The following is a 22,679-nucleotide window of genomic DNA, read 5'->3' as shown; positions in this document are numbered from 1 at the left end:
GTCAGCATTTTGCTATATTCTATCACATGTCCTTTATTCCATACATCTATCCATCGATCTTTCTTTCTTTTTTTTTTATGTGTGTGTATTGCCCGCATGTAGGTAAGTGCACCCATGTGCAATGCCGGTGAAGACGGAGGCAGCTGTCGGATCCCCTGGGACCGGAGTTACGGACAGTTGTTAGTTGCCATGTGGGTGCTGGGATTCGAACCCGGGTCTTCTACAAGAACAACCAATGTTCTTAACCTCTGAGGCATCTCTCCAGCCCTCCTGGACTATTTTTAATTAGTAGTTAGCCCTGGTCTCTCCTGGGTTCACTTTCCCATTTTATTAAAACCACAGGCCACACCTAGGTCAAGTCCTGCGCTATAAATTGCCCTTCAGATTCACTGGCTCTGCCCTTTTCATAGTATTCTCAAGGTTAAACAACGAGGGCTATTAATCGTCACTACACCTAAAACGAGGAGGGTCCGTCCCCTTAGGAGACTACATCCCACTCGTTGACCCAAAGAAAAGGGCTACACCCTAGGGGTACTGGAGAGATAGCTCAGCGGTTAAGAGCACTGACCCGGGTTGGATTCCCAGCACCCACATGGCGGCTACGAACCGTCTTTAACTCCAGTTCCAGGGGAATCCGAAGCCCTCTTCTGACCTCCGCAGCACTGCACGACACGGGTGCACTCACATACATGCAGGCAATACACTCATACACATAAAATAAAAATAATAAATAAAATATATTTTTAAAAAAGAAAAAGTCTACACCCATGTCAAGCCCGCCCCATGAAGTGTCATCATTAGATCCTCATTAAAGGGGGAGGCACCTCATAAAGGAACCTTATTAGGGTCCCTAGTCTTCCTGCCTAGGCCTAATTCAGGGTACCAGGCCAGGGCTCCAGGTGAAACCCATTCTCTGGGTCTTGGACCACAGCCCTCCGGGCCCCGCCCTCCCTCCGATCCGAGCCCCGCCCTCCGGGCCCCCTCTACCTGATGGCGCTAATGACTCCTCCCAGGATGCGCATGGCCGTTCCACCGCCTCCGCCGCCTCCTCCCATTCCCATGCCGCCGCCTCCGCCGCCGCCGCCGCCCCCAGCTCCGCTGATGAGGCCTCCCAGTACATTGCCCAGACCCCCGCCTCCCCCGCCGCCGCCACCGCCCTTCAAGAACGAATTAACCAGGAACATGACTGCGACTCCTGTAGAGAAGAAGGGGTGGGTCAGGTGGCCGCCGCGCCCTAGGCCCGGCCCTTCCCGCAAAAGTATGCACTTCCGGCATCTGGACTTGGGGAAGAAACTGAGGCCACGGGAAGGGAGCGGAGCCTCAACCTGGACCAGGGGTCTGGACATCTGACAAGGGGATGGTCTTGGATGGATGGGACAGGAACCAAGCCTCAGACCCGTCAGTCTTGAGGGGCCCTGGCCCTGGGTTGAGGGTGCGTGTGAGCATCATTAAGAGCAGGGGTACAGATGGGAGGAGAGGAGCCGAAAGTCCAATCCCAGCACTTGGGTGGCCGAGGCTGGACGATCGGTTCAAGGTCAGCCTCTTGAACCCTGTCTACCCCCAGCTAGATTCGAATCTAGCCTGGGCTATTTGTGACGGGGTTTCGGGGTGGAGGGTGAGAGGAGCAGGGTCCTGTAGGGACTCCCCAAATGGGGACCCCAAGTTGTGTGAGGCGTACCGGAGGTGCCTGGGAGCACGAATCTAAGATCCAGATCCCCCAGAATTGAACTTGGGGTGCTGGATGGATGGGAGGTGCGGCCTGAGCCCCGGCGGGAGGGTGAGTGTAGGAAGTACCTAATGCGGGTTAGAACACTGCTGGGTCTGTGGCTCCGGCGGTGCGCTCGTGGGATCCGGAATAACGGGGTCGCCCACCCACACTGCAATTGGGGACAGGGAACTTGGTTCTGGACGCCCCAAAGAATGAATACTGTGCATCTCATACCTCTGGGCTTACATTTGTGATCCTGAGACCGGGGATCAGAAGGAGCCCTCGGGAGGGGGTAACCCGGGTGGAGTAGGCCCGGGGTTCGGAGCGGAGATCTCGGGTCCGAGGACCCCTAGGGCCAAGACTTTGGGGTCTCACCGGGTCTGAGGACTATGGATCCCGGGTTTTCGGGGCGCAGGAGTGCTGTGCCGGCGCTGCCCCTCACGTACAAGTCCGGCGGTCCTCCGTCGGGCTGTGCTGCTCCGGGGCCTCCCGCTGCGTCCGGCTCCGGAGGGCGGGGCCGGTGACTCAGGCCCCAGCTCCGGGTTTGACCCCGAGGGGCTCCCACTTGTCCGCGCGGTCCTAGAGCCGGCATTGCAGACTGCGCCTGCGCGCGGAGGCTCCGCCCCAGGTAGCGGGTTGTGGACGCTGGGGCACCACTTTGCGTGTTTTCCCGCGAGGTTCAGTACTTGACGGTATGAGATCATACCATTCTAACGACCAGAGACTGGAACTTCGAAGTGACACTGCCAGTGTCATAATATGAATCTCTTCCTTTTGAGACAGGGTCTCCCTGTAGCCCCAGCTGGCGTGGAACTCACCATGTAGACCAGGCTGGCCTTGATCTCGCCGAAATCTGCCGCTTCTGCCTGTCCAGTGCTGGAACTCAAGGCATGTGCCACCACGCCCAGCTTATAATATGAATTTTTTACCTGAGTCCAACACTTGGCCACAGTTACAGTTTAGTGTCTGCTCCAAAAGGAACTTTATTCTTTCTTTTTTTATTATTTTTTATTTTATTTATTATTTTTATTATGTGTATTGCCTGCATGTTAGGTAAGTGCACCCGTGTCGTGCAATGCCTGCGGAGGTCAGAAGAGGCCGTCGGATCCCTGGGACTGGAGTTACGGACAGTTGTTAGCTGCCATGTGGGTGCTGGGAATCGAACCCGGGTCTTCTGGAGGAACAGCCAGTGTTCTTAACCGCTGAGCCATCTCTCCAGCCCCTTTCTTTTTATTTATTATTTATCCCTCTATTCATTCATTTGGCTCTATAAGACATGGGTTGCTGACTTTGAATTCACTCTTTAGCCCTGGCAGACCTCAAACTCGAAGCAGTCCTCCTTACACTGCCTCCCAAGTGTGAGGATTACAGGTAAGAGCCACCATGCCTGGCTGTGGAGGACCCTTGGTTTACCAACAGTTTGTGCCTCCAACCCTGGTCCTTTTGGGGGCTTCTAGGGCAGTCTTGCTTTATGACCCTTGGCCGCCCCCCCCTGGGGACTATGTAAGCTTCTGTTTGAATCTTGGCTATCACACAATAGCTGCTTATCCTAAAACAGTGACTTCTTGTCTCTCTGCAAGGATTTTCTCACCTGTAAAACAAGAACATAACCAGGCATGGAGATACACACCTGTAACCCCGGCATTTGGTAGGATCAAGGTTATCCTTGATACAGATCAAGTTCATGTCAAGCCTGAGCAACAGGATATATGGGTTCCCCCTGGGTAGGCCCCTATCAGGTTTAAGAAATAAACACACAGTAAATGGCTGCTGTTAGCACCTGTGTCCCTATGCTGTTGCTTCTGCCTGGAGCCCACCTGGATTCCTCAGCTCATAGACTCTTGTTCATCCTTAAGTAATAAGGACAGATAACTGCCAGGGTCTCACTACTTTATTTATACCACCAGCTGATGTGTCCTTATGACAGCCCTGTGGAACAGATACTATTTGTTATCCCCATTTTACAGGTAAGTAAATTGAGGTTAAACATAGGCAGCCATTCTCCCTTACCTGTCCCTTTCACTGCTGCCTTAATGCCATGATTCTTCAATAATTAATACGATAACAACTCATATAACAAGATCACAGCAGACAAAACTGTAGTTGCTGTTAACACTGCCTGAGGGCTTGCTGGTACCAACCAGACCAGGTAATTGCTACCCAAGTGGGAGGTGAGATGTAACAGGAGAGAAACTAGAGGCTTTGACAGGCAGAGTCACAGAGGTGGCAGGACCTTGACTAAACCTGGGCTAGGCTGATGATAAATCATTCCATGGTGACTAATGTGGATTCTCTTCCTGCCACACCCCTCCCTGCCACACTGAGCCACCTCAGTTCACTGTCCTGACCTCAGGCCTGCCTTTGCACAAGCTGTGCCCTCTGTCTAGAATTCTCTGATTTTATTTCTGCCTATTTGTTTGTGTACTTGGCTTTGGAGGCCAGCTCAGGTGTTTCTCAGGAAGTCCTCCTTGACCCCACACCCATCCAAGGCTTGATAAGGCTGCTGAGTTCATGCTAGTAAAACTACATGTAGGCAAGCCTATTGGCACAGGCCTATAATCGTTGGACTCAGGAGGCTGAGGCAGGAGAATCTAGAGTTCTAGATCATCCAGAACTACACAGCAGGACCCTATCTCAAAACAATAAAGTACCACAGTAAAGTACAGGAGAGATGACTCTGAAGCAGTTAAGAGTACTTCCTGCTCTTGCAGAGGACTTGGGTTTGAGTCCCAGAACCCACATGTCAGCTAACAACTATCTGTAATTCCAATTCCAAGGGATCCAGTGCCCTCTTCTGGCCTCCACAGACATTGTACAACATGGGTGCATTTACATACATGCAGCACTTGAACTCACCCCAAGTGCTGGGGTTAAAAGAGTGCACCACCACACCCAGCCCTTAGAGTAGTTTTTAAAAGCATTTAAAAAAAATTTTTTTTGGTCTTTTTGAGACACGGTCTCCCTGTAGTCCCAGCTGTCCTGGAACTATGTAGACCAGGCTGGCCTTGAACTCACAGAGATCTGCCTGCCTCTGCCTCCTGAGTGCTGAGATTAAAAAGTGCACCACCCACCACACCTGGCTAAAATATTTTATTTTATGTGTATGTGTGTATTGCCTGCATGTAGGTAAGTGCACTCGTGTCGAGGTCAGAAGAGGCTGTTGGATCCCCTGGAACTGGAGTTACAGACAGTTGTTAGCTGCCATGGGAGTGCTGGGATTTGAACCTGGGTCTTCTGCAAGAACAGCCAGTGTTCTTAACCACCGAGCCATCTCTCCAGCTCCTAAAAGCATTTTTAAAAACTTCTTGTTCTGCCAGGTATGGTGGTGCATGTGTTTGATCCTAGCACTCAGGAGACAGAGGCAGGGGGATCTCTGTGAGTTCGAGGCCAGCCTGGTCTACCTAGTGAGTATCAGGACAGCTGGGGCTACAGGGAGACCCTGTCTCAAAAAGACCAAAAAAAAAAAAAAAGAATAAAATAATCCTTTGTAAAGATTTATTTTAAGTGTATGCATACTTTGCACCATGTGTGCCTGGTGCCTGTGGAGGCCAGAAGAGAGCATTGGATCCTTTGGAACTGGAGTTACCAATGATTATTAGCCACTATGTGGGTGCTGGGAACCGAACCCAGGTCCTCTGCAAGAGCAGCCAGTGCTCTTAACGGCTGAGCCATCTTTCCAACCCCGCTGCTTGTCTTTTTTCATAGCACTCTCTGCCCAATGTGATCATGTGATCATCTACTTCTGTCATTTTGACTCTTAGTCCTGGGCAACAGTGAGTCCTAGATATTGTCCCTCCTGTCTGTCCCACTTTCTTGTGTGTGTGTGTGTGTGTGTGTGTGTCTGTCTGTGTCTGTGTCTGTGTCTGTGTGTCTGTGTAGCCGGGCATGGTGGCTCATACCTTTAATCCCAGTACTTGGGAGGCAGAGGCAGGCTGATCTCTGTGAGAGCAAGACCAGCAGAGTCTACATATCAAGTTCCAGGCCAGCTGGGGCTATGGGGAGACCCTGTTTCAAAAAAACAAAAAAAGAACAACAAAAATTAAAACCCAAAAACCTCACTGTGTAGCCAAGATGACCTTGAATAATCTTCCTGCCTCCACATTCCAAGTGCTGAGAATACAAGTGTGAGTCACTGTGCCTGGCCATGCATATCTTTCTATTCCATCTCTAGGCTATTTACATCCAAATCTTCATTTTCAACCCAGCCAAGGCCCTGAACCCAAGGCTCCAATATCTTGCTTCCTATTCATAATTTCCTTGGAAGGTGGAGGATGAGTGCTCCTAGAGGCATTGCAAGTCACCTTCCTCCCAAGCTCACTCCTTCTTATTTTTATGTAAATGAGTGTTTTGCCTGCATCCATATGTATACCCTGCACATAGTGTCCACAGAGGACAGAAGAGGGTGTCGGAGTCCCTGAAAACTGGAGTTAGGAACCAAACCTGGGTCCTCAGAAAGTTCATCTGGTGCTCTTTAACGGCTGAGCCATCTTTCTAGTCCCTATTATTATCTTTGAGACAGGGTCTTGCCATGTACCTTATACTGGCTTTGTACTTTTGGCAAACCTGCTTCAGCCCTCCTAGTGCTAGAATTAGAAGTGTGTGTCAACACACCTAGCTCTGTCTCCTTTATGCCCCACTGTTCCAACCTGTCAGCAGATCTTACTGCCTGTATGTATGCAGTCTCCATCCCCTCTTCTGTCCTAGCCTCCGTCCTTTCCCTCCTTAGTCCATTAAAGCAGTTTCCCTTCCTGGACTCTGTCCCCATATTTTGTTGCCACCTGCAGCCAGAGGAAGCCTGTGCACCCGAGTCAGGCCAGGCCCTCCTGACTCAGAGCTCTGTTCTGGCTACACCTCATTCCAACAAAGTTCTCACCCCAGGGAGTACAGCTCAGAGGTAAGACTGCTTGCCCAGCACGCATGAGGCCACAGCACTGGGGAAAAAAAGGTCTCACTCAAGCCACAAAGTCCCTACAGATCTGTCTAGTCACCTCTCTGGAGTCCACTGGCAGCTTAATCTGGATGAACCAGCTGAACTCTTGTGAACAAAAAATAGAAGGGTCGGGGTTGAAGAGACGGCTCAGCAGTTAAGAACACTGGCTGTTCCTCCAGAAGACCCGGGTTTGAATCCCAGCACCCACATGACAGCTAACAACTGTCTGTAACTTCAGTTCCAGGGGATCCGACAGCCTCTTCTGACCTCCACGGGTGTTGCAAGACACGGGTGCACTTACCTACATGCAGGCAATACACGCATACACATAAAATAAAAATAAAAACAAATAAAAAGAAAAATAGGCTCCGCAAGCATGCTGTGTCCAAACAGCTCCTTCCCCAAACCAAGAGGCTGCAAGGCCAAGGCATTTTCTAGCGCTGATTCTAGGCTTTCAGGATTGTGAATCAAGTGCTGCACCACTGAACTATACCGCTAAGCCCTTTACAGCCATCTTTGTATGAGCAAGGAATACATTTTGGGCCTGGTAAGTTGATGCCCACCTATTATCCCAAGTTGAGGCAGGAGATCCTGGGTTCATCCCTAGTTGGCTCATCCTAAGACTGGCCTTGAGCCAGAAGATTATGTTGAATTCTTTTTTTTTTAATTTTAATTTTATGTTTATGAGTGTTTTGCCTACATGTATATAACTGCACCCAATGCCCGTGGAGGCCAGAATAGGGTATTGGATCCGCTGGAACTGATGTTATAGACTGTTGTTAGTTGTCTTGTGGGTGCTGGGAATCAAACCCAGGTCCTCTGGAAGAGCAGGAGGTGCTCCTAACCACTGAGCCATCTCTTCAGCCCCTAACATTTTATTACATTTATTGATTTTGTGTATATGTTTATGTGTGTGTGTATGTGTATGTGTGTGCATGTGCAACAGAGCACATGTAGAGGTCAGAGGACAACTTGCAGGAGTTGGTTCTTTCCACCATGTGGATCCCAAGGATTGAACTCAGGTTGTCAGGCTTGGCAGCATGTGCCTTTACCTACTGAGCATCTTGCTTACTGGCTCCCTTTCTTTTTTTTTCCTTTTTGGTCTTTTTGAGACGGGGTCTCCCTGTAGGCCCAGCTGTCCTAGAACTCACTATGTAGACCAGGCTGGCCTTGAACTCACAGAGATCCGCCTGCCTCTGCCTCCTGAATGCTGGGATTAAAGGCATGCGTCACCATGCCTGGCTTTCTCTTTTTTATTTTATTTATTTTTTGTTTTTTGTTTTTTGTCTTTTTGAGACAGGGTCTCCTTGTAGCCCCAGCTGTCCTGGAACTCACTATGTAGACCAGGCTGGCCTTGAACTCACAAAGATCCACCTGCCTCTGCCTCCCGAGTTCTGGGATTAAAGGCATGCACCACCATGCCTGGCCTATTTATTTTTTATTATGTGTATGCATGTATGTCTGGGGCAGGATATGTTACACGTGAGTGCATTGCCTATGGAGGCCAGAAGAGGGCTTCAGATCCCCTGGAGCTGGAGTTACAAGTGGTTGTGAGCTTCCTGACATGGGTGCCGGGGTTGAATATAGGTCCTCTGCAGGAGCAGGAAGTGCTCTTAGCCATCTCTCCTGCCCCACTTGCTGGATCTTGACCTTGAATTTTTGATTCTCCTATCTCCACCTCCCCAATTCTGGGATTACAGACCATTGCCACTACATCCCGTTTGTGCAGTATTAAGAATTGAACCCAGTGCTTTGCTCATCTAAGCAAGCACTATACCAACAGAGCTGCATCCCCAGCCCCAACCTGTTTATTCTATTTCACTTCTGACTTTTTCCTGAGAAATTTTTAATATATTTCTGACAAATATACAAATTAAAAACATTTTTTTTTGTTTTTATGTGTTGCTTGCATGTATATAAATGCACCATATGCATGCCATACCCGTGAAGGCCAGAAGAGGGTTTTGGATCCCCTGGAACTAGAGCTATGGAGGATTGTTAGCTGTCATGTGGGTGCTGGAACCCAGCCCAGGTCCTCTGCAAGAGCAGCAAATGCCCTCAACCTTGAATATGCAAATTTTTAAAAAGTATTTTACATGCAGGTGTGCATGTGACATGATGCATTTGTGGAGGTCAGAGACAACTCTCAGGAGTTGGTTCTCGCCTGCCACATTGTAGGATCTGGGGATTACACTCAGCCTGACCCACAAGGGCCTCTACCCACTGAGCCATCTTGCTGGCCCCTTGAATATGAAAACATTTTACGTGTGTGTGTAGATCAAGGGTCAACTTGCACCTGTCTGTTCTCTTCTTTCACCATGTGGATCCCAGGGATGGAATTCAGGTCATCAGACTTGGTAGCAGGAGCCTTTACCTGCTGAGCCATCTCAGCAGCCCAATATGCAAATTTTTATTATGCCCATTTTTGCATATTGTATTCACCAGGAAAGAGCAGCTGTATTTCCTGCTTGCTTGAGACCTGACCTCACTGTTAGTCACCCACTCTCTGCCCTGGAAGTGACTCTTACCATCCTAAATGCAGAATAAATTACACAGAAAGCCTAAAACTTCATGTACCCTAAACTTGTGCTTGGAAGGAAGATCAGAGTGAGTCACTTCCCTTTCTCTTTCCACTGATTGGAACATGGATGTGGTGGGAGGCATCTTGGCTCTCTTAGGCCAGGTCATTGCCTTAAGAACAACGGGGTAATAGGCAGAAGCCCTCTGAGTGCTTGATTCTTATCTGTCCTGGATGGCTTGTGCTTTGACAGCTATGGAAGAGAGATGTTGAATTCTATTTTGTTGACTCTATCATTGAAAAGTTACTTAAAAAACATTTCATTTATTATTTTATTTTAATTTTTAAAACATTTTATTATTTTTATTTTATGTGTATAAGTATACTGCCTGAATGTAGGTAAGTGCATCTATGTCATGCAGTGCCCGAGGAGGTCAGAAGAAGGCATCAGATCTCCGGGAACTGCAATTAAGGATGGTTGTTAGCTGCCATGTGGGTTCTGGGAATCGAACCCGGGTCCTCTGTAAGAGCAGTCAAGCGTTTTTAACTGCTGCAGTATTTATTATTTTTATTTTATGTTTATAAGTGAATTGCTTGCGTGTAAGTCGGTGCACCCCTGTCGTACAATGCCCATGAGGTCAGAAGAGGATGTTGAATCCGCTCAAACTGGAGTTATAGATGGTTGTTAACCACCATGTAGGTGCTGGAAATTGAACCCAGGTCCTCTGCAAGAACAGCCAGTGCTCTTAACCACTGAGCCATCTCTCTAGCCCCCAAAATTACTACTTTTTAATTTTTAAAAAATATTTTATTATTTTAATTTTATGTGTATGAATATATTACCTGCATGTATGTGAGTGCACCCATGTCGTGCAATGCTGCAGAGGTCAGAAGAGGGTGTTGGATTCCCCTGGAACTGGAGTTAAGGACAGTTTGTAGCCACCATGTGGGTGCTGGGAATCGAACCCGGGTCCTCTGCAAGAGCAGTCAGTGCTCTTAACCGCTGAGCCATCTCTCTAGCCCCCAAAATTACTACTTTTTAATTTTTAAAAAATACTGTTTTTCTGTTTTTATTTTATGTATGTCTTGCCTGCATGTATGCTCATGCAATACCCAAGAGGCCAGAAGAAGGCACCAGGTCTTCTGGAACTGGACCTACAGACAGTTGTTAGCCACTGTGTGGGTCCTGGGAATGAACCCAGGTCTTCTACAAGAGCAGCCAGTGTTCTTATCCGCTGAGCCATCTCTCTAGCCTGTTTTGTTTTGTTTGAGACAGGGTCTTCTTGTAACCCCAGCTGGTCTGGAACTTGCAATGTAGACCAGATTGACCTGGATCTCACAGAGATCCACCTGCCTCTGCCTCCCAAGTGCTGGGATTAAAAGTGTGTGCCACTACACCTGGCTAGTTTTTTTTTTTATTTCTCATACATTCATTCAACATATTTATTGAGTAAATAAACCCAGGCCCCCAGATGGATAACAGGATACACAGGAAACAAAACCCATGGCACTGATAAGCTAGCATGTCCCAGATGTCTGAGATTGGCTAATGATACACAAAAGTTGCTCCCCTTGGGCTTCCAAAGCCAAACTATATTTCCCATTCTTTGCTATTACGTATAGCCTTTGACCTGTGGCCGTGTCATGGAAGCAGATACTATTCGTCCAACCTCCAGGCCAGATTCTGATGTACAAACTGGTTGACAAGTAGACACTGAAACAGGCATGTAGGTCAGCATGGGATAGAAAAGAGAGGAGAGGACCCATGTTTTACATTAAAGAGAGTTCTTAAGTCTGCAGAGGTGACTTGGGCTTATTTAACTTCTTCTTATTTAACTTCTTATTTAACTTCTTCCTGGCTTATTTAACTAAGAAGTCTGCCTAGCCATCAATAAAGCCACACTTAAGCATGTTTCAATACAAAGGCTACTGATTCCTTTACGTCTCTATCAGTAGCCGGGTGTAGGATTGCAGGACACATGGCTGTTCCTGCATTTGGTGTGCTGCACAGGTGATGGAGGCTTTGCTGGCCTTTCCCAAACCCTGGCCAGTGCATCTCTTTGTCTAATACCTTATTGTTCTTTCTGCTGATGTACATTAAAATAGCATGCTTTGCAACCATCTCTTTGTCTAATACCTTATTGTTCTTTCTGCTGATGTATCAAAATATCATGCTTTGCACCTTAAATAGATACGAGGAACAAATTGAAAAGTAATATGCTAAACAACAATAATTAAGATATTCTAAATCGTTCTGAATGTCCTGCAACTTACTTTATGATGTGCTTTTAGTCTCTATATGATAGTTTCACTTGAAAACAAACATCTGGCAAATGCTGTACTAGAACATCTGTGACAAAGACCTGGAGTGGGGCTCCAGGCCCCATAACAGGTTTGAGGACAGGCTGCAGGTGTCTGGGGAGCAGTGTGTACTTGCTGCACAGTAGAGGACTGCATCTCCAGGCTGGGTGGCTGCGAAGTGCAGGGAGAAGTGTTTGGCTTTCTTATCCAGTGAGACAGTGAGTCTTTGGTTCTGTTTTCTCTCTGAATTTGAACGAATGTCAATGATGAGCTGGGGACCCTTTCCAGGCTCTTGCGTATACCAAGGGAAGTAGTTAGAGGCACTGTCTGAATAAGTACAGCTGATCTCACTGCTGTCTCCCTCCTGGACACTCAGGGCTGAAGGATGCTGCTCCACCTTCTCTCCTCGGGTCACCCCTATGTGGGAAGAAAAATTGTTAAGTAATTACTCTTCAAAAATTTCATTATCTATAGTAAACAAAGGAAACCTGAATAAAACAGATGTTTCCCAGGATGTCTCACGAGTGCCCACTGGTTATTCTGTTGCTCCAGAACATGCACTCACAGTCCAGCTGCAGCCACAGGAACGTGAGAAAAGTGGGATCACAAGCCCTCATTGCTCTTCCCGATGAAACTCTGCGGTAGAATGTGATCACTAGCCAGGTAGCTGCTCCTGCCTGGTGCTTCCTCTTTCTCAGAATGCCTCATTCTTGAGTTGAACCCACCAATGGGAAAAGAGCTCACTTTTGCCCTAAGCCTAACACATTCAACTGTTACTAAAGTGAATTCTCTGCACTGAGGTCTACTACCACCTTGTGGTAGCTTCCCTAACCAGGTTAAATATTTTATAAGCTTATGAGAGGTCAAATAGGGTAGGTCCTACATTAGAAAGTAAGGGTATAAAGACTGGTGTTTGTACACACTATTGAGTCACTATTAATAAATTTCAGAGGTGGATGTTTCCAGTCTTTACACAATAGTGTGATGAGTTTACATACTGAAATCAAAGAGGCACAACGATTCACTCAGAAACAAAAGGAAAACTTCCTTTTCAGCCACATGCACACTAAAGACTTGTTTGTTACAGAAAATAAAGTCTTCCTAAATGTAAAATATAAACTTAAAATCAAAGTAAACAATGGGAGACTACTGAATGTCTGAAATACCACACATTGTTCATGACCTATATATGAATGGTCTTGGAAACAACAACAATATTTGGAGTCTCAGACTCTCGTCCTCCAGGTCTGGTCTTGCCCATGGGTTTGCCATTCTGGAGAGTGGACAGTGCCACCAACCAGTCTGTAAGATCTTCCTTCAGTAAAGATGTGGTAAACAGTAAGACCACATCCCAACAGAGGGACTGACAGAATATGTTTGTGAATTTTTAATAATTCAACTTTGGAGACAGTTTGACATGGGGATTGGATCTATAGTATGATAACTATGACATCTTTAAGAAATCTTTTCATTTACAGCCGAATAAAGATGCACTGTGAATATTAATGCAATTGTCACTGTGCATTCACCAGCTGGACATGTAGGCCTGTTCTATTTCTCAGATACTTGGAATGTTGCGGCACTAAACATGGACATGCAAATGCCTTGTGGGTAATACCTAGCTGTCATAAGAAAAATGAAATCATGACATTTACAGGGAAATGAGAACTGGTCATTTTATATTAAACAAAGTAACCTAGAGTCATAAAGACAAATACTATGTGTTTTCACTAAAGGCAGATCTCAGATTTTAATTCCTATATATGTGTATAGATGTGTGTGTTTTTGTGGATAGAGGCCACAAAACTAGGAAGGGCCAGGGCAGGGGAACATGGTGAGAGAATTTATATGATGAGAAAGGAGAATGGGGGCTCTAAGAGGAAGGAGACCAGCAAGGAGCGGGCTAAGAGGACAGTGGAGGGGGATGGAGGAGATGAACTACAGAACAAAGAGAATTTGAAAGTAACAAAACATAGCACTTTGGATACTAATTTTTTTTTTAAAAAAAGCTAATGACACTAGAGGTGGTAGGTGACTGCATGGAAGAAGTGTTTCCAGACAGCAGGGCTGTTGCACATATGAACTCACAGTAATTATGACACCTGCACAAGCCCTAAGCGAGCTCAAGCCAGGCACAATATCAGTACAGGGTAAGGAGGTGGGTAACGATCCTTAACCTTACCTAAGGAAGTGGTGGCAATTGATAGGTGTTGGGAAAGGGAGAGTTGATTTTCTTTAAGAGTGTGATGCTGGGTAGTTTGACCAAACTCCTGAGGATAGATTCATGCGCAAGAGCCTTTGTGCCAAAAATAGACTTGATAAGCCTTAAGAAATAATAAGTTACATGAAGTTGGGGGATAGTAAAGTGGAGGTTGATATTTTGGGTCTGAATATTATCAAAATTCATTGTATTGATTTTTCAAGGAATCAGTAAAAATATTTATTTTAAAAAAGATATCTTCAAAAGAAAGAAATATTTTCCCTACTGGTAGATGACATGTATTCTGCAAGGTACTAAGAGAAAATGTAACCACATCACACTCTGCATTTTTCCTTTGAGATGTGGTCTCTTACTGAACCTTGAACTAGGCTGTTAACCATCCAGTCCCAAAGATGATCCTTTCTCCATCCCCTAGAGTGCTAGGGTTACATGCACTACAACACATGGCTTTTCATGTGGGTTCTGGGATTTGAGCTCCGGTCCTCCTGTGTGTGTAGCAAGCACTCTTATCCAGAGCCATCTCCCCAGGCTGTGATGTTATTGTTGATATGTTTACTTTCTGCTATCACTATGGATATTATATCCTTCAATGCAAAGACTAAGGCATATTCCTGGCTGTTCTCTAAACTGTAGAGCAACCCTCATGGCACGGACTCTGGCTTCCTTGATCTCTGGCTTTTCTCCCAAATTCCACAACAATGCTCTTTCTCTAAAACATTGGACAATCCTGCAGAACTATGAATTTCCAGGATTATTTCTCTTTACCAAGTTGCCTTTCCCATCTAGGTTATTTTCTTCATGTTTCTATTTCTTTAATAATAATTATAAAGAACCTTAAGTGTTGCCTCTGTGTTTTTTGGAGAAAGTTCAAATAAGATATTGATCCCAAAGACCTGATTGTGACAAATGGATTCTGAAAAATTATGGTCTCGTTTCTAGAAGAAGAGGCCTTTTTCTGAGGTTTGTTCTCACTAGATCCGTGAAGCTACAGAGAACCAATTCAAGTACTCATTCATATCCCACACCCTTAAATATTTAAGAAAAGCTATGATAATGAACTTCAGCTTTACATAAATATGTATACATACAAGATGTTTCCATATATAACATATATATATATGTACATTTATAACATTTCCCCCCCTTAAGTTGTATTTACTCATCCACCTTCACATGAGATTGTTCACTGGGTAAGTCTCCCTTTTCTTGGAGACAGACACTTAGGCCAATAATTGTCCTTTTCAGTTATGGCACCCAGGTAAAGGCTTTCCATCACTTCCATGGACTTTCAGGTGCAGGAGCACACTGGTCTCCTTAGTGTCTATTTCAATGGCCTCCTCTACTGATAGTATGAATGTGATGCTGATTCTCTTTGTATCTGACCTTCAGGGAAGGGCTAGTACAAACAAGCCTGAATTAACAAATGCGTGTAGCTATTTTTAGGAAAGTTTTAGAATTCATCTGGGTGTTGAGGTCACCACCATCCCTTTGGTTCTCTCCCAGTGTGTCCAATGATTGGCAGACTGCATTCCTACTGGAAAAACAGTGGTTCAGCCTGAGTTTTCTTTCTTTGTCAAAGTGCCCTATGTTTAAACAGATTGGAATTCTCTATTCTGATAGCCAAACTAATTGGACAGAGTCTTTCTTAGACCCAGACTGCAGAGCTGAAAATACTTGACCCCATTCAGTTTCAGATACAGATTATATAGGCCCACATAGTCATTACACAAAAAGCATTCCTCAGCATACACTTTGATCAAACATCTTCTAAAAGCTATAGTTTCGGTTAAACATCTTTTCCAGGAAGGGTAGATCTGGTGTAAGCCTGGCGCAACCTCCCTCTTTTGTTCCTTATCAGTTATCTGGTGTGTGCAAACAGGCCTACAGGACACATTGTAAATCAACTGAGTCTGGGGTCCAGGGTCCAGGAAGGAGGTTTACAGCACTTCAATTCTTAGCATTTCAACTAGGTTAATCATCCATGTGTGGTAGATACAATCAGGCAGAACAGGCAAGCTTAGCAAGTAAATCTAAATCAACATTTTAAACAGAGTTTTCTATCAAAATGCAGAGTTCTTACAGCATTCATCAAGGTATTTCATTTTTTTTCCCAACAATGTGGCTGTAGGCCAAGGCTTGGATAAGCAGGGTGCTCTGTTCAGAGCCTCTGTTTCAGGTGTTTGTATCTTTGTCACAACACAGACACACACACACACACACACACACACACACACACACACTCACACCTCACACACATAGCTTTCAGTTTGGAGAACATGAGAATAACAGAATATTTGCCAATATGAAATAAAAATCCACATTGATAATCTCATTCAGATTGCTTTGTGGGTTTAAGTACCCTCTTTCCAAACACAACATGGAGGTTCAAATTCATGACAGTATTAGCTATAAAGTTTGTGGAACCTCTTATGAAAGAAAATTTGTTGTCACTCTCAAAATGCAGAAAATATTAATATAATAATAAACCTTCTTTTATAAATACTTTATTATAGAATACAACAGAACTTTCTACTTATGCAATTATCAGAATTAACTTAAAAAAGAAAAATGATGTAACATATTTACATAAAATATTAAGACATAGAAATGATGTTTAGATATAGTCATAACTGTTTTGGAATTTCTGTAATTTGATATATCAAATTTTTAAAGTTAAATCTTTTAGCAACTTGATTTTGAGCAAAATAACTGAAAGTTTTTCCAAGTGCTTCTGTGTAACACAATATGGCAATTTTTCTCAATTTTTGATTTTGAGAAATGACTTCAATAATTCTGGAGAGCTGAAGAATTATGTGAAATTTTATATGCTATTACACTTTGATGTGCTTGATAAAATACTTTGAAACATAAATTTTAGTAATCTGGGATTGATATTTTTAGAGGAACAATATTTCTAAGACAATCCACAAGGCAGTTTCAGATCTGCCTGAATTTTAAAGTAATTTTATGCATCAGCCTTGTCAGGTTTCCTCACATTCTTTTAGCTCATGGAGACCTAGTAAACTGGAAGTGGCTTCATGGCTCACATACGGTTTAGAATTCATAATATGTAGGGTTTCACTCTACAGACACTTGTAAGGAAAATTAATACTAAGATTATCTTCATTTAATAATTGGTTCATTAGAAAGTCATGGAATCTATTGTCCTTGAAGCTACTATCTATATTTGATTTTCATTGTAAAACCTGTTAGCCACTTGTCAATGGACCATTTTCCAAGTTTCTAAACTTTTCAATGAATTCTAATATCTTCCCATAATGTTTTGTTTTGTCCATATTTATGCTGTCATTTTCTAGTAATTTACTAACACTTATTACCACACACTTTGAGGCTCTGCAGAGCCCCAGACAGTCTTCCATGCACAGCCCTTGGATGGGGACAGCCAGCTGCTCAGCTCAGAGGCTGCTGCTGTGTTCTGGGACCTGAGCTGTATGTGCTCCGCTGTGAAGCCCTGTGTGTCTCCTCTGTGCAGACCTCTTATTGCCTGCCACTTGCAAAACACAAGGCAATGAGAAAGTTATTAAGAATTGGAGACAGCAGTACCAGAATATGTAACTAGATCACCCTGAGGGCCAGGCACCACTGTACTGCACATGTCACTGGCCCAGGAAACTGACCCTGACACCAACTTTACCGGAGCTGCCCAGCTTTCTTCATCTTGGCTCTCAGGGACTCAGTATCTCCTCCATATTTTATATCAATATTAATAACAGGAAAAGTTCAATGACCTCTTCCTCAAAAGGAGCTATCTATGCAGAAATGCACTAAAATGAATATTTTTGCCAGTGATGTAAACAGACATATTTTAAAAGGTTATGAACACGTAATTTGGATTCTGGAATGTTCTACACTGAGCTCAGTACTCAGCCTTTGATATCAGACTTTCTGTCTGGAAATCTCACCCTAGCTGTTCCACTAAATTCTCTCCTTCCTGCTGTTTGACCCGTGCTCACTCTCTCAGGGTCTCCTGCTCCTGACCTGGGTGGACAAACTGCCATAACACATTTTATCTTGGGTTTGGCATGGTTTATATGATAGGGAGGGAGGACTCACAGAGAGATGGCGTCATTCCAGCCCCGCCCACAGGCTCCGCCCACAGTCTCCCTTAGCCCATGCACCGCGGTCTCACCCCACGGTCTGCGCATGCCCATTCTTGCTTCCATGCCTGCAGGATGCCTCTGCCATTCACCCCAGGGGTGGCACACTTCCTTTTCCTGGTGCAATGGTCCAATCTCGCCATCACTAGTTTGGAGTCTAGGCTCCACCCTCTTTCTCAGGGTGCCCTGCACTTGCCAGTTGCTCAGGCTTTTCGGGGGATGAGTGGTTTCTGGGCTACACCAGCATTGCTAGGCAGTTAACTATGTCAGCTTAGGCAACTGACTGTCACTATATCATCTTGAGTGTATTAGCATGGAAAAATGAAACTTTGTCAGCACTTAAAACGTGTTGGTGACAGCTTACAGTGCCGGATACTCAATGACATGAAGTGCTATTTGTGATATTTGTTCTGGATTCCAAGAGTGAGACTCTATATGCAAACCCACCCTATGGGCTGTGTGTGTGTGTGTGTGTGTGTGTGTATTTTTCAAGCCTTTGTCAACCCAATAATTTATGCAGATTTCCAGGAAATGTGTTTTAAGAGTATTTGACCCCCTGCTGTTTTTTGTTTTATCAGTTATTGTAATAGGCCATCCAAGAACATTTTCCTTATAAAGGTATTCCAGAAAGGAAAAACGTAAAAACTAAGTGAAATGAAAGTCCATGGTTGTCTAATGCTAGCAGAGATGAAGGTGATACAGCTTAAATCAGGAAACCCACAGCAGTCCAAACGTTGCTGTGGATTCTCCCCACAATGAGAACTGCAATTGTAAGCCCAGCTGCGGTTTGGTGCCAGGTTGCAGGATGGCTGGGAGCACTGTTCCTGTCTTGCACAGAGGTAGGTGTCTGAGTCTTCCAATTGGGTGTCTCTCATGTGCAGGGTCACATAGCGCTCCTTAGAATCAAATGTTGACTTTAACCTCCCATTCTCCTTTGTCCCTGAAGTCATGTAAAATCGAGTCATGATGCTGCTTCTAGGATTCTGTCGGAACCACTGCACACTGAACACACTGTTAGAAAAATTGCATCTCAGAGTAGTAGAGCTGGTTCCCTCCTGGAGACTCAGGACTGAAGGACTCTGCTCCACGGGAGGGAGGACTCACAGAGAGATGGCGTCATTCCAGCCCCGCCCACAGGCTGCACCCACAGTCTCCCTTAGCCCATGCACCGCGGTCTCACCCCACGGTCTGCATGCCTGTCACCCCTGTTTGGAAAGAGAAAAGCAAAACACAATCACCGAGAAGTTTCAACCAACTTCTGTCAAGTATCCCAGGAGACACCCGTTCGGATGAAGGGCTGCACAGGAGCTTCCCTTTGGCTCTCTCCTCTTCTGCCACTGGCAGGTCTGAACCCCCTTAACCACATCTGGGGTGACCACAACTCACAGCAAACTTGCACCCACAGAAGGCCCAACACAGTTCCAAGTCTCCTCTCCATGGTTCCTGTCCAATTGCTGTGGTGGTGTCTCTCCAGGTGTGAAGGGTGTCAGGTTTGGGGCCAAGACAAACATCTGCCCACAGACAACACTCTCCATGAATCACTGAGCTCTGTCATTTGTCTACACAGAAAACTCCACCCACCGCCGCCAGGTGAGATGGCACAGTAACTACTTCAGGACTGTGGATGGCAGCTGTGCAGGGAGCCCCTATTTCTACTGTATGAAAGTTAAATTTTTTTCCTCCCATGATTTTTAACCGTTCATATTAGAGGACTTTGTGTGAAAATGTGTAAGGAAGGGGAAATGCATGATACTGACTGTTAAACCCAGTGGCAATACTGAATTAAGTAGTGCCTTGAAGAGTCCTGTGAAAATTAGCCTTGTTTGCTAAATTTCACAATTTGACAGACCATTTGCAGTCAGCATGCAATGTGTTCTAAGAAGAAACAAGAATGTCTAAATATTAGATCACCCTCTGAATAGAAAATATCTCCAAGAAATTTTTGTTGGTTAAATGACAAATGGCATGCACATATGGTATCCACCATGATTTATTTCCCAGCTCTCCCCTTCTGCCCAGCCCTTTCCCCTGGACTCTTCAGACAAACACAGCTGACTCTGATCAAGCCACACATGGCTGGTCAAGTTCAATGTGATCGTCTCTCTTTTCTTCTGTTTTTGTGTCATGTTTCCCCATTTTTTTCTCAGCTAGTTAACCTTGCTTCTTCTGGTTTAGAGGAAAAATCTAGGAGGTGGGTGGGGGCACTGACTGGATATCATGGTTATTTGAATTATTTCTAGGTCTGTGAATATGCTGGATTTTAGCCACAAAATTAAAAAAATTTCTAAGTCATCGAAATGATTTCTCTTAAGCTCCCATCCTGACACTGTCCGTTGAAATTTTCTTACCTCTGTTCAGATAGTCATTCTTAAAACAGATGTATAGACACATGGGACCCAGTGAACTGAGATATAGACTTTCCCTTTCCTAGGTTTTTTAACATAATAACAAAGAGCCAGTGATCTGGGGGAACCCGCCACCAGCAGCGCCCTGCCTTGCTTTCTGATCTGACTTTCCCGTGCTTCCTGTCAGTGCTTCAACATCTGAGTTTCTGAAAGTCATTTCTGGGAAGCCTTCAGTGCCCTGTAGTGGACAGACATGACCAGTAAAGCTGACTTCAAACTACCTAGCTCAAGTCACACAAAGCCAGTTGCATTGTCTGATGTAAGAAATACAGATGCAGGGCTGGAGAGATGGCTCAGCCTTTAAGAGCTTGGCTGCTGTTGCAGAAGACCCGGGTTCAACTCCCAGCACCCACATAGCAGCTAACAGCTGTCCATAACTCCAATTCCAGGGCATCTGATGCCCTCTTCGGTCCTCTGTGGGCACTTCATGGCTTGAGTGCCCTTACACACATGCAGACAATATAGTCATATAAATAAAACGAAAATATAAATGAAGTATTTTTAAAAAGAAATGCAGATGGGCAGAAGGCATGACTGTCTAGATGGAGTGGCGATTAAAGATGAATCATTTGGAAGATGATATTGCATGTAGTTAAATGTTAAACTATGTTGGCAATTCTTGTGCTACTTATTTAATTTCTTTTTGTTTTGGGGTTGTTTTTGTTTTGTATGTGTGTGCATGTGTTTATATGGGGGACTCCTTGTTCCCAACTTACCTGGAAATCACTAATAGAACAGGTTGGCATGGATCTCACAGAGATTCTCCTGCTTCTGCCTCTCAAGTGCTAGCATTAAAGCATGTGTCACCACACCTGGCTTCATTTCTCTAGTGTAGTTAAAAATGAATCAAAAAATTGAAGTGGTACTGTAAATAATATGAATAATAAGAGAGAGGGTAAGATATTAGTTTTCAATCTAGAGAAATAAAAATACATGCATCTTATAGCCTAAGAACAAGACCCAAAGAAGAACATAACTCAGAGGCCGAACCCAGATGGAGAAATATTGACACACAATCTGTTAGATAAAACCTTATCAAGAATGTGGAAAGGGGCTCGTGAGTTGGCTCAGTGTGTACAAGTCCTCGCTGCTCAAGTCTGCTGATGTGAGTTTATTCCCTGGATCCCACAATGGACTGCCAAAGATGTCTTCAGACTCCAAATGTACTGTGTTAGTCATGTGTACATACATACATACATACACACACACACACGTCATAAGTTTGGAAAAATTTAAGAAAGAAAATACACATTTTTCTTTCCCTCTTTATTGTAAAAAGTGAAAAAAATATGGAAAAAATCTTTACTGTGACCCTTTTGGTTTTTCATTAGATTTATTATTCAGATAAATGTATGAAGATATAAATCATTAGAAGTAATAGAATCCTACACACAGACCCCAAGGCCCACATCCTTTGACATGCCTACCATGGCGTGCCTACTGAAGGCACCTGCTGCTGCTTTGCACAAGTTTGTGGACAAATCTCTGATTTGTGCTCACAAGAACCTTGAAGTCATAGAGAACCAATTAGGTGCTCATTCACATCCCATACCCTTAAATATTTAAGGATATCTCTTAAGTATTTAAGAATATCTAATCCGTAAAAGATTTTAGGGTTACCTCTTCAGAGGGGGGAATGTTGGTGGGGAGGGAGTAGGCATGGAGTTGATCAAACACCTTATATACATGTATGAAATTCTCAATAAAGTTTTTGTAAAAGTTTTTTTTAAAAAAAGAACAGCTATGATAATCAACTTCAGCATTACATAATTATGTATGTATACATGCAAGATGTTTTCATGTGTTACATATATATGTATATGTATAACATTTCTCCCCCTCACATTGTATTTATTCACCCATTGCCCTCATGGTATTATTTGCTGGGTAAATCTCCTTTTTCTTAGGTCAATATTTGTTCTTTTCAGTTGCGGCACCCAGGAAAAAGTTTTCCATCACTTCCGTGGACTGTCTGATCTCCCTAGTCTCTATTTCAATGGCCACCTCTGCTCACAGTATGAGTGTGATGCTGATTCTGCTTGTATCTGACCTTCAGGGATGTCTGCCCTGAGTAACAAATGCACATAGCTACTTGTAGGGAAATTCTTAGAAGTCCTCTGGGTGTTGAAGTCAACACCATCTCTTGTTCTCTCCCACAGTATCCAATGATTGGTTGACAGTCGTTTCTAGTGGAATAACAGTGGTTCAGCCTATGTTTGTTTCCTTGAGCAAACTGCCCCAACTTTACACAGATTAGAGCTCTCTGTCCTGTTGGGGGCCTCTGTTATGTGAAGTAGAAGTCTCTTCATATCCGGATAGCTCACGAGCTCGGAGTTATGTGCTGAGACTCCTTTCATAGCAGGGTGCCTTCCTGGCATTCTCCCTGACTCTCCTTTTGAAGTGCCCACCACAAATGCCATAACATAAACATGGCCTCTGGCTCTAGGAATACCATGCTTTCCTGTGTGATTTTTCAGG

The 22,679-nt window shown here is 44.6% G+C and overlaps 1 protein-coding gene and 1 gene segment (V, D, J or C); both read right to left on the bottom strand.

The window, feature by feature from the left end:
- The window catches only part of Capns1 (calpain small subunit 1), an 11,907-nt gene extending 9,670 nt beyond the window's left edge, over positions 1-2,237 (bottom strand). The window contains exons 1-2 of one of the 2 annotated variants that reach the window (XM_008853838.3): positions 2,084-2,237; positions 988-1,195 (exon numbers count right to left, since the gene is read on the bottom strand). In XM_008853838.3, coding sequence (XP_008852060.1) covers positions 988-1,184 — 197 coding nt within the window. In that variant the 5' untranslated portion in view covers positions 1,185-1,195; positions 2,084-2,237. Of the gene's footprint in view, positions 1-987; positions 1,196-1,942 lie in introns of both variants that reach the window. The other variant, XM_017803426.2, reaches the window with a different exon arrangement.
- Positions 2,238-11,482: 9,245 nt separating this feature from the next.
- LOC103750676 lies at positions 11,483-12,218 on the bottom strand. The segment is given in 2 exon segments: positions 11,483-11,874; positions 12,023-12,218. Coding segments are annotated over 2 exon segments (429 nt in total).
- Between the last annotated feature and the right edge of the window lie 10,461 nt (positions 12,219-22,679).

This window comes from Nannospalax galili, unplaced genomic scaffold (genome assembly GCF_000622305.1).
Source record: "Nannospalax galili isolate Female #2095 unplaced genomic scaffold, S.galili_v1.0 scaffold886, whole genome shotgun sequence".
Taxonomy (NCBI): domain Eukaryota; kingdom Metazoa; phylum Chordata; class Mammalia; order Rodentia; family Spalacidae; genus Nannospalax; species Nannospalax galili.
The sequence above is the reverse complement of the archived record's forward strand: the minus strand, read 5'-3'. Positions and strand labels throughout refer to the sequence as shown.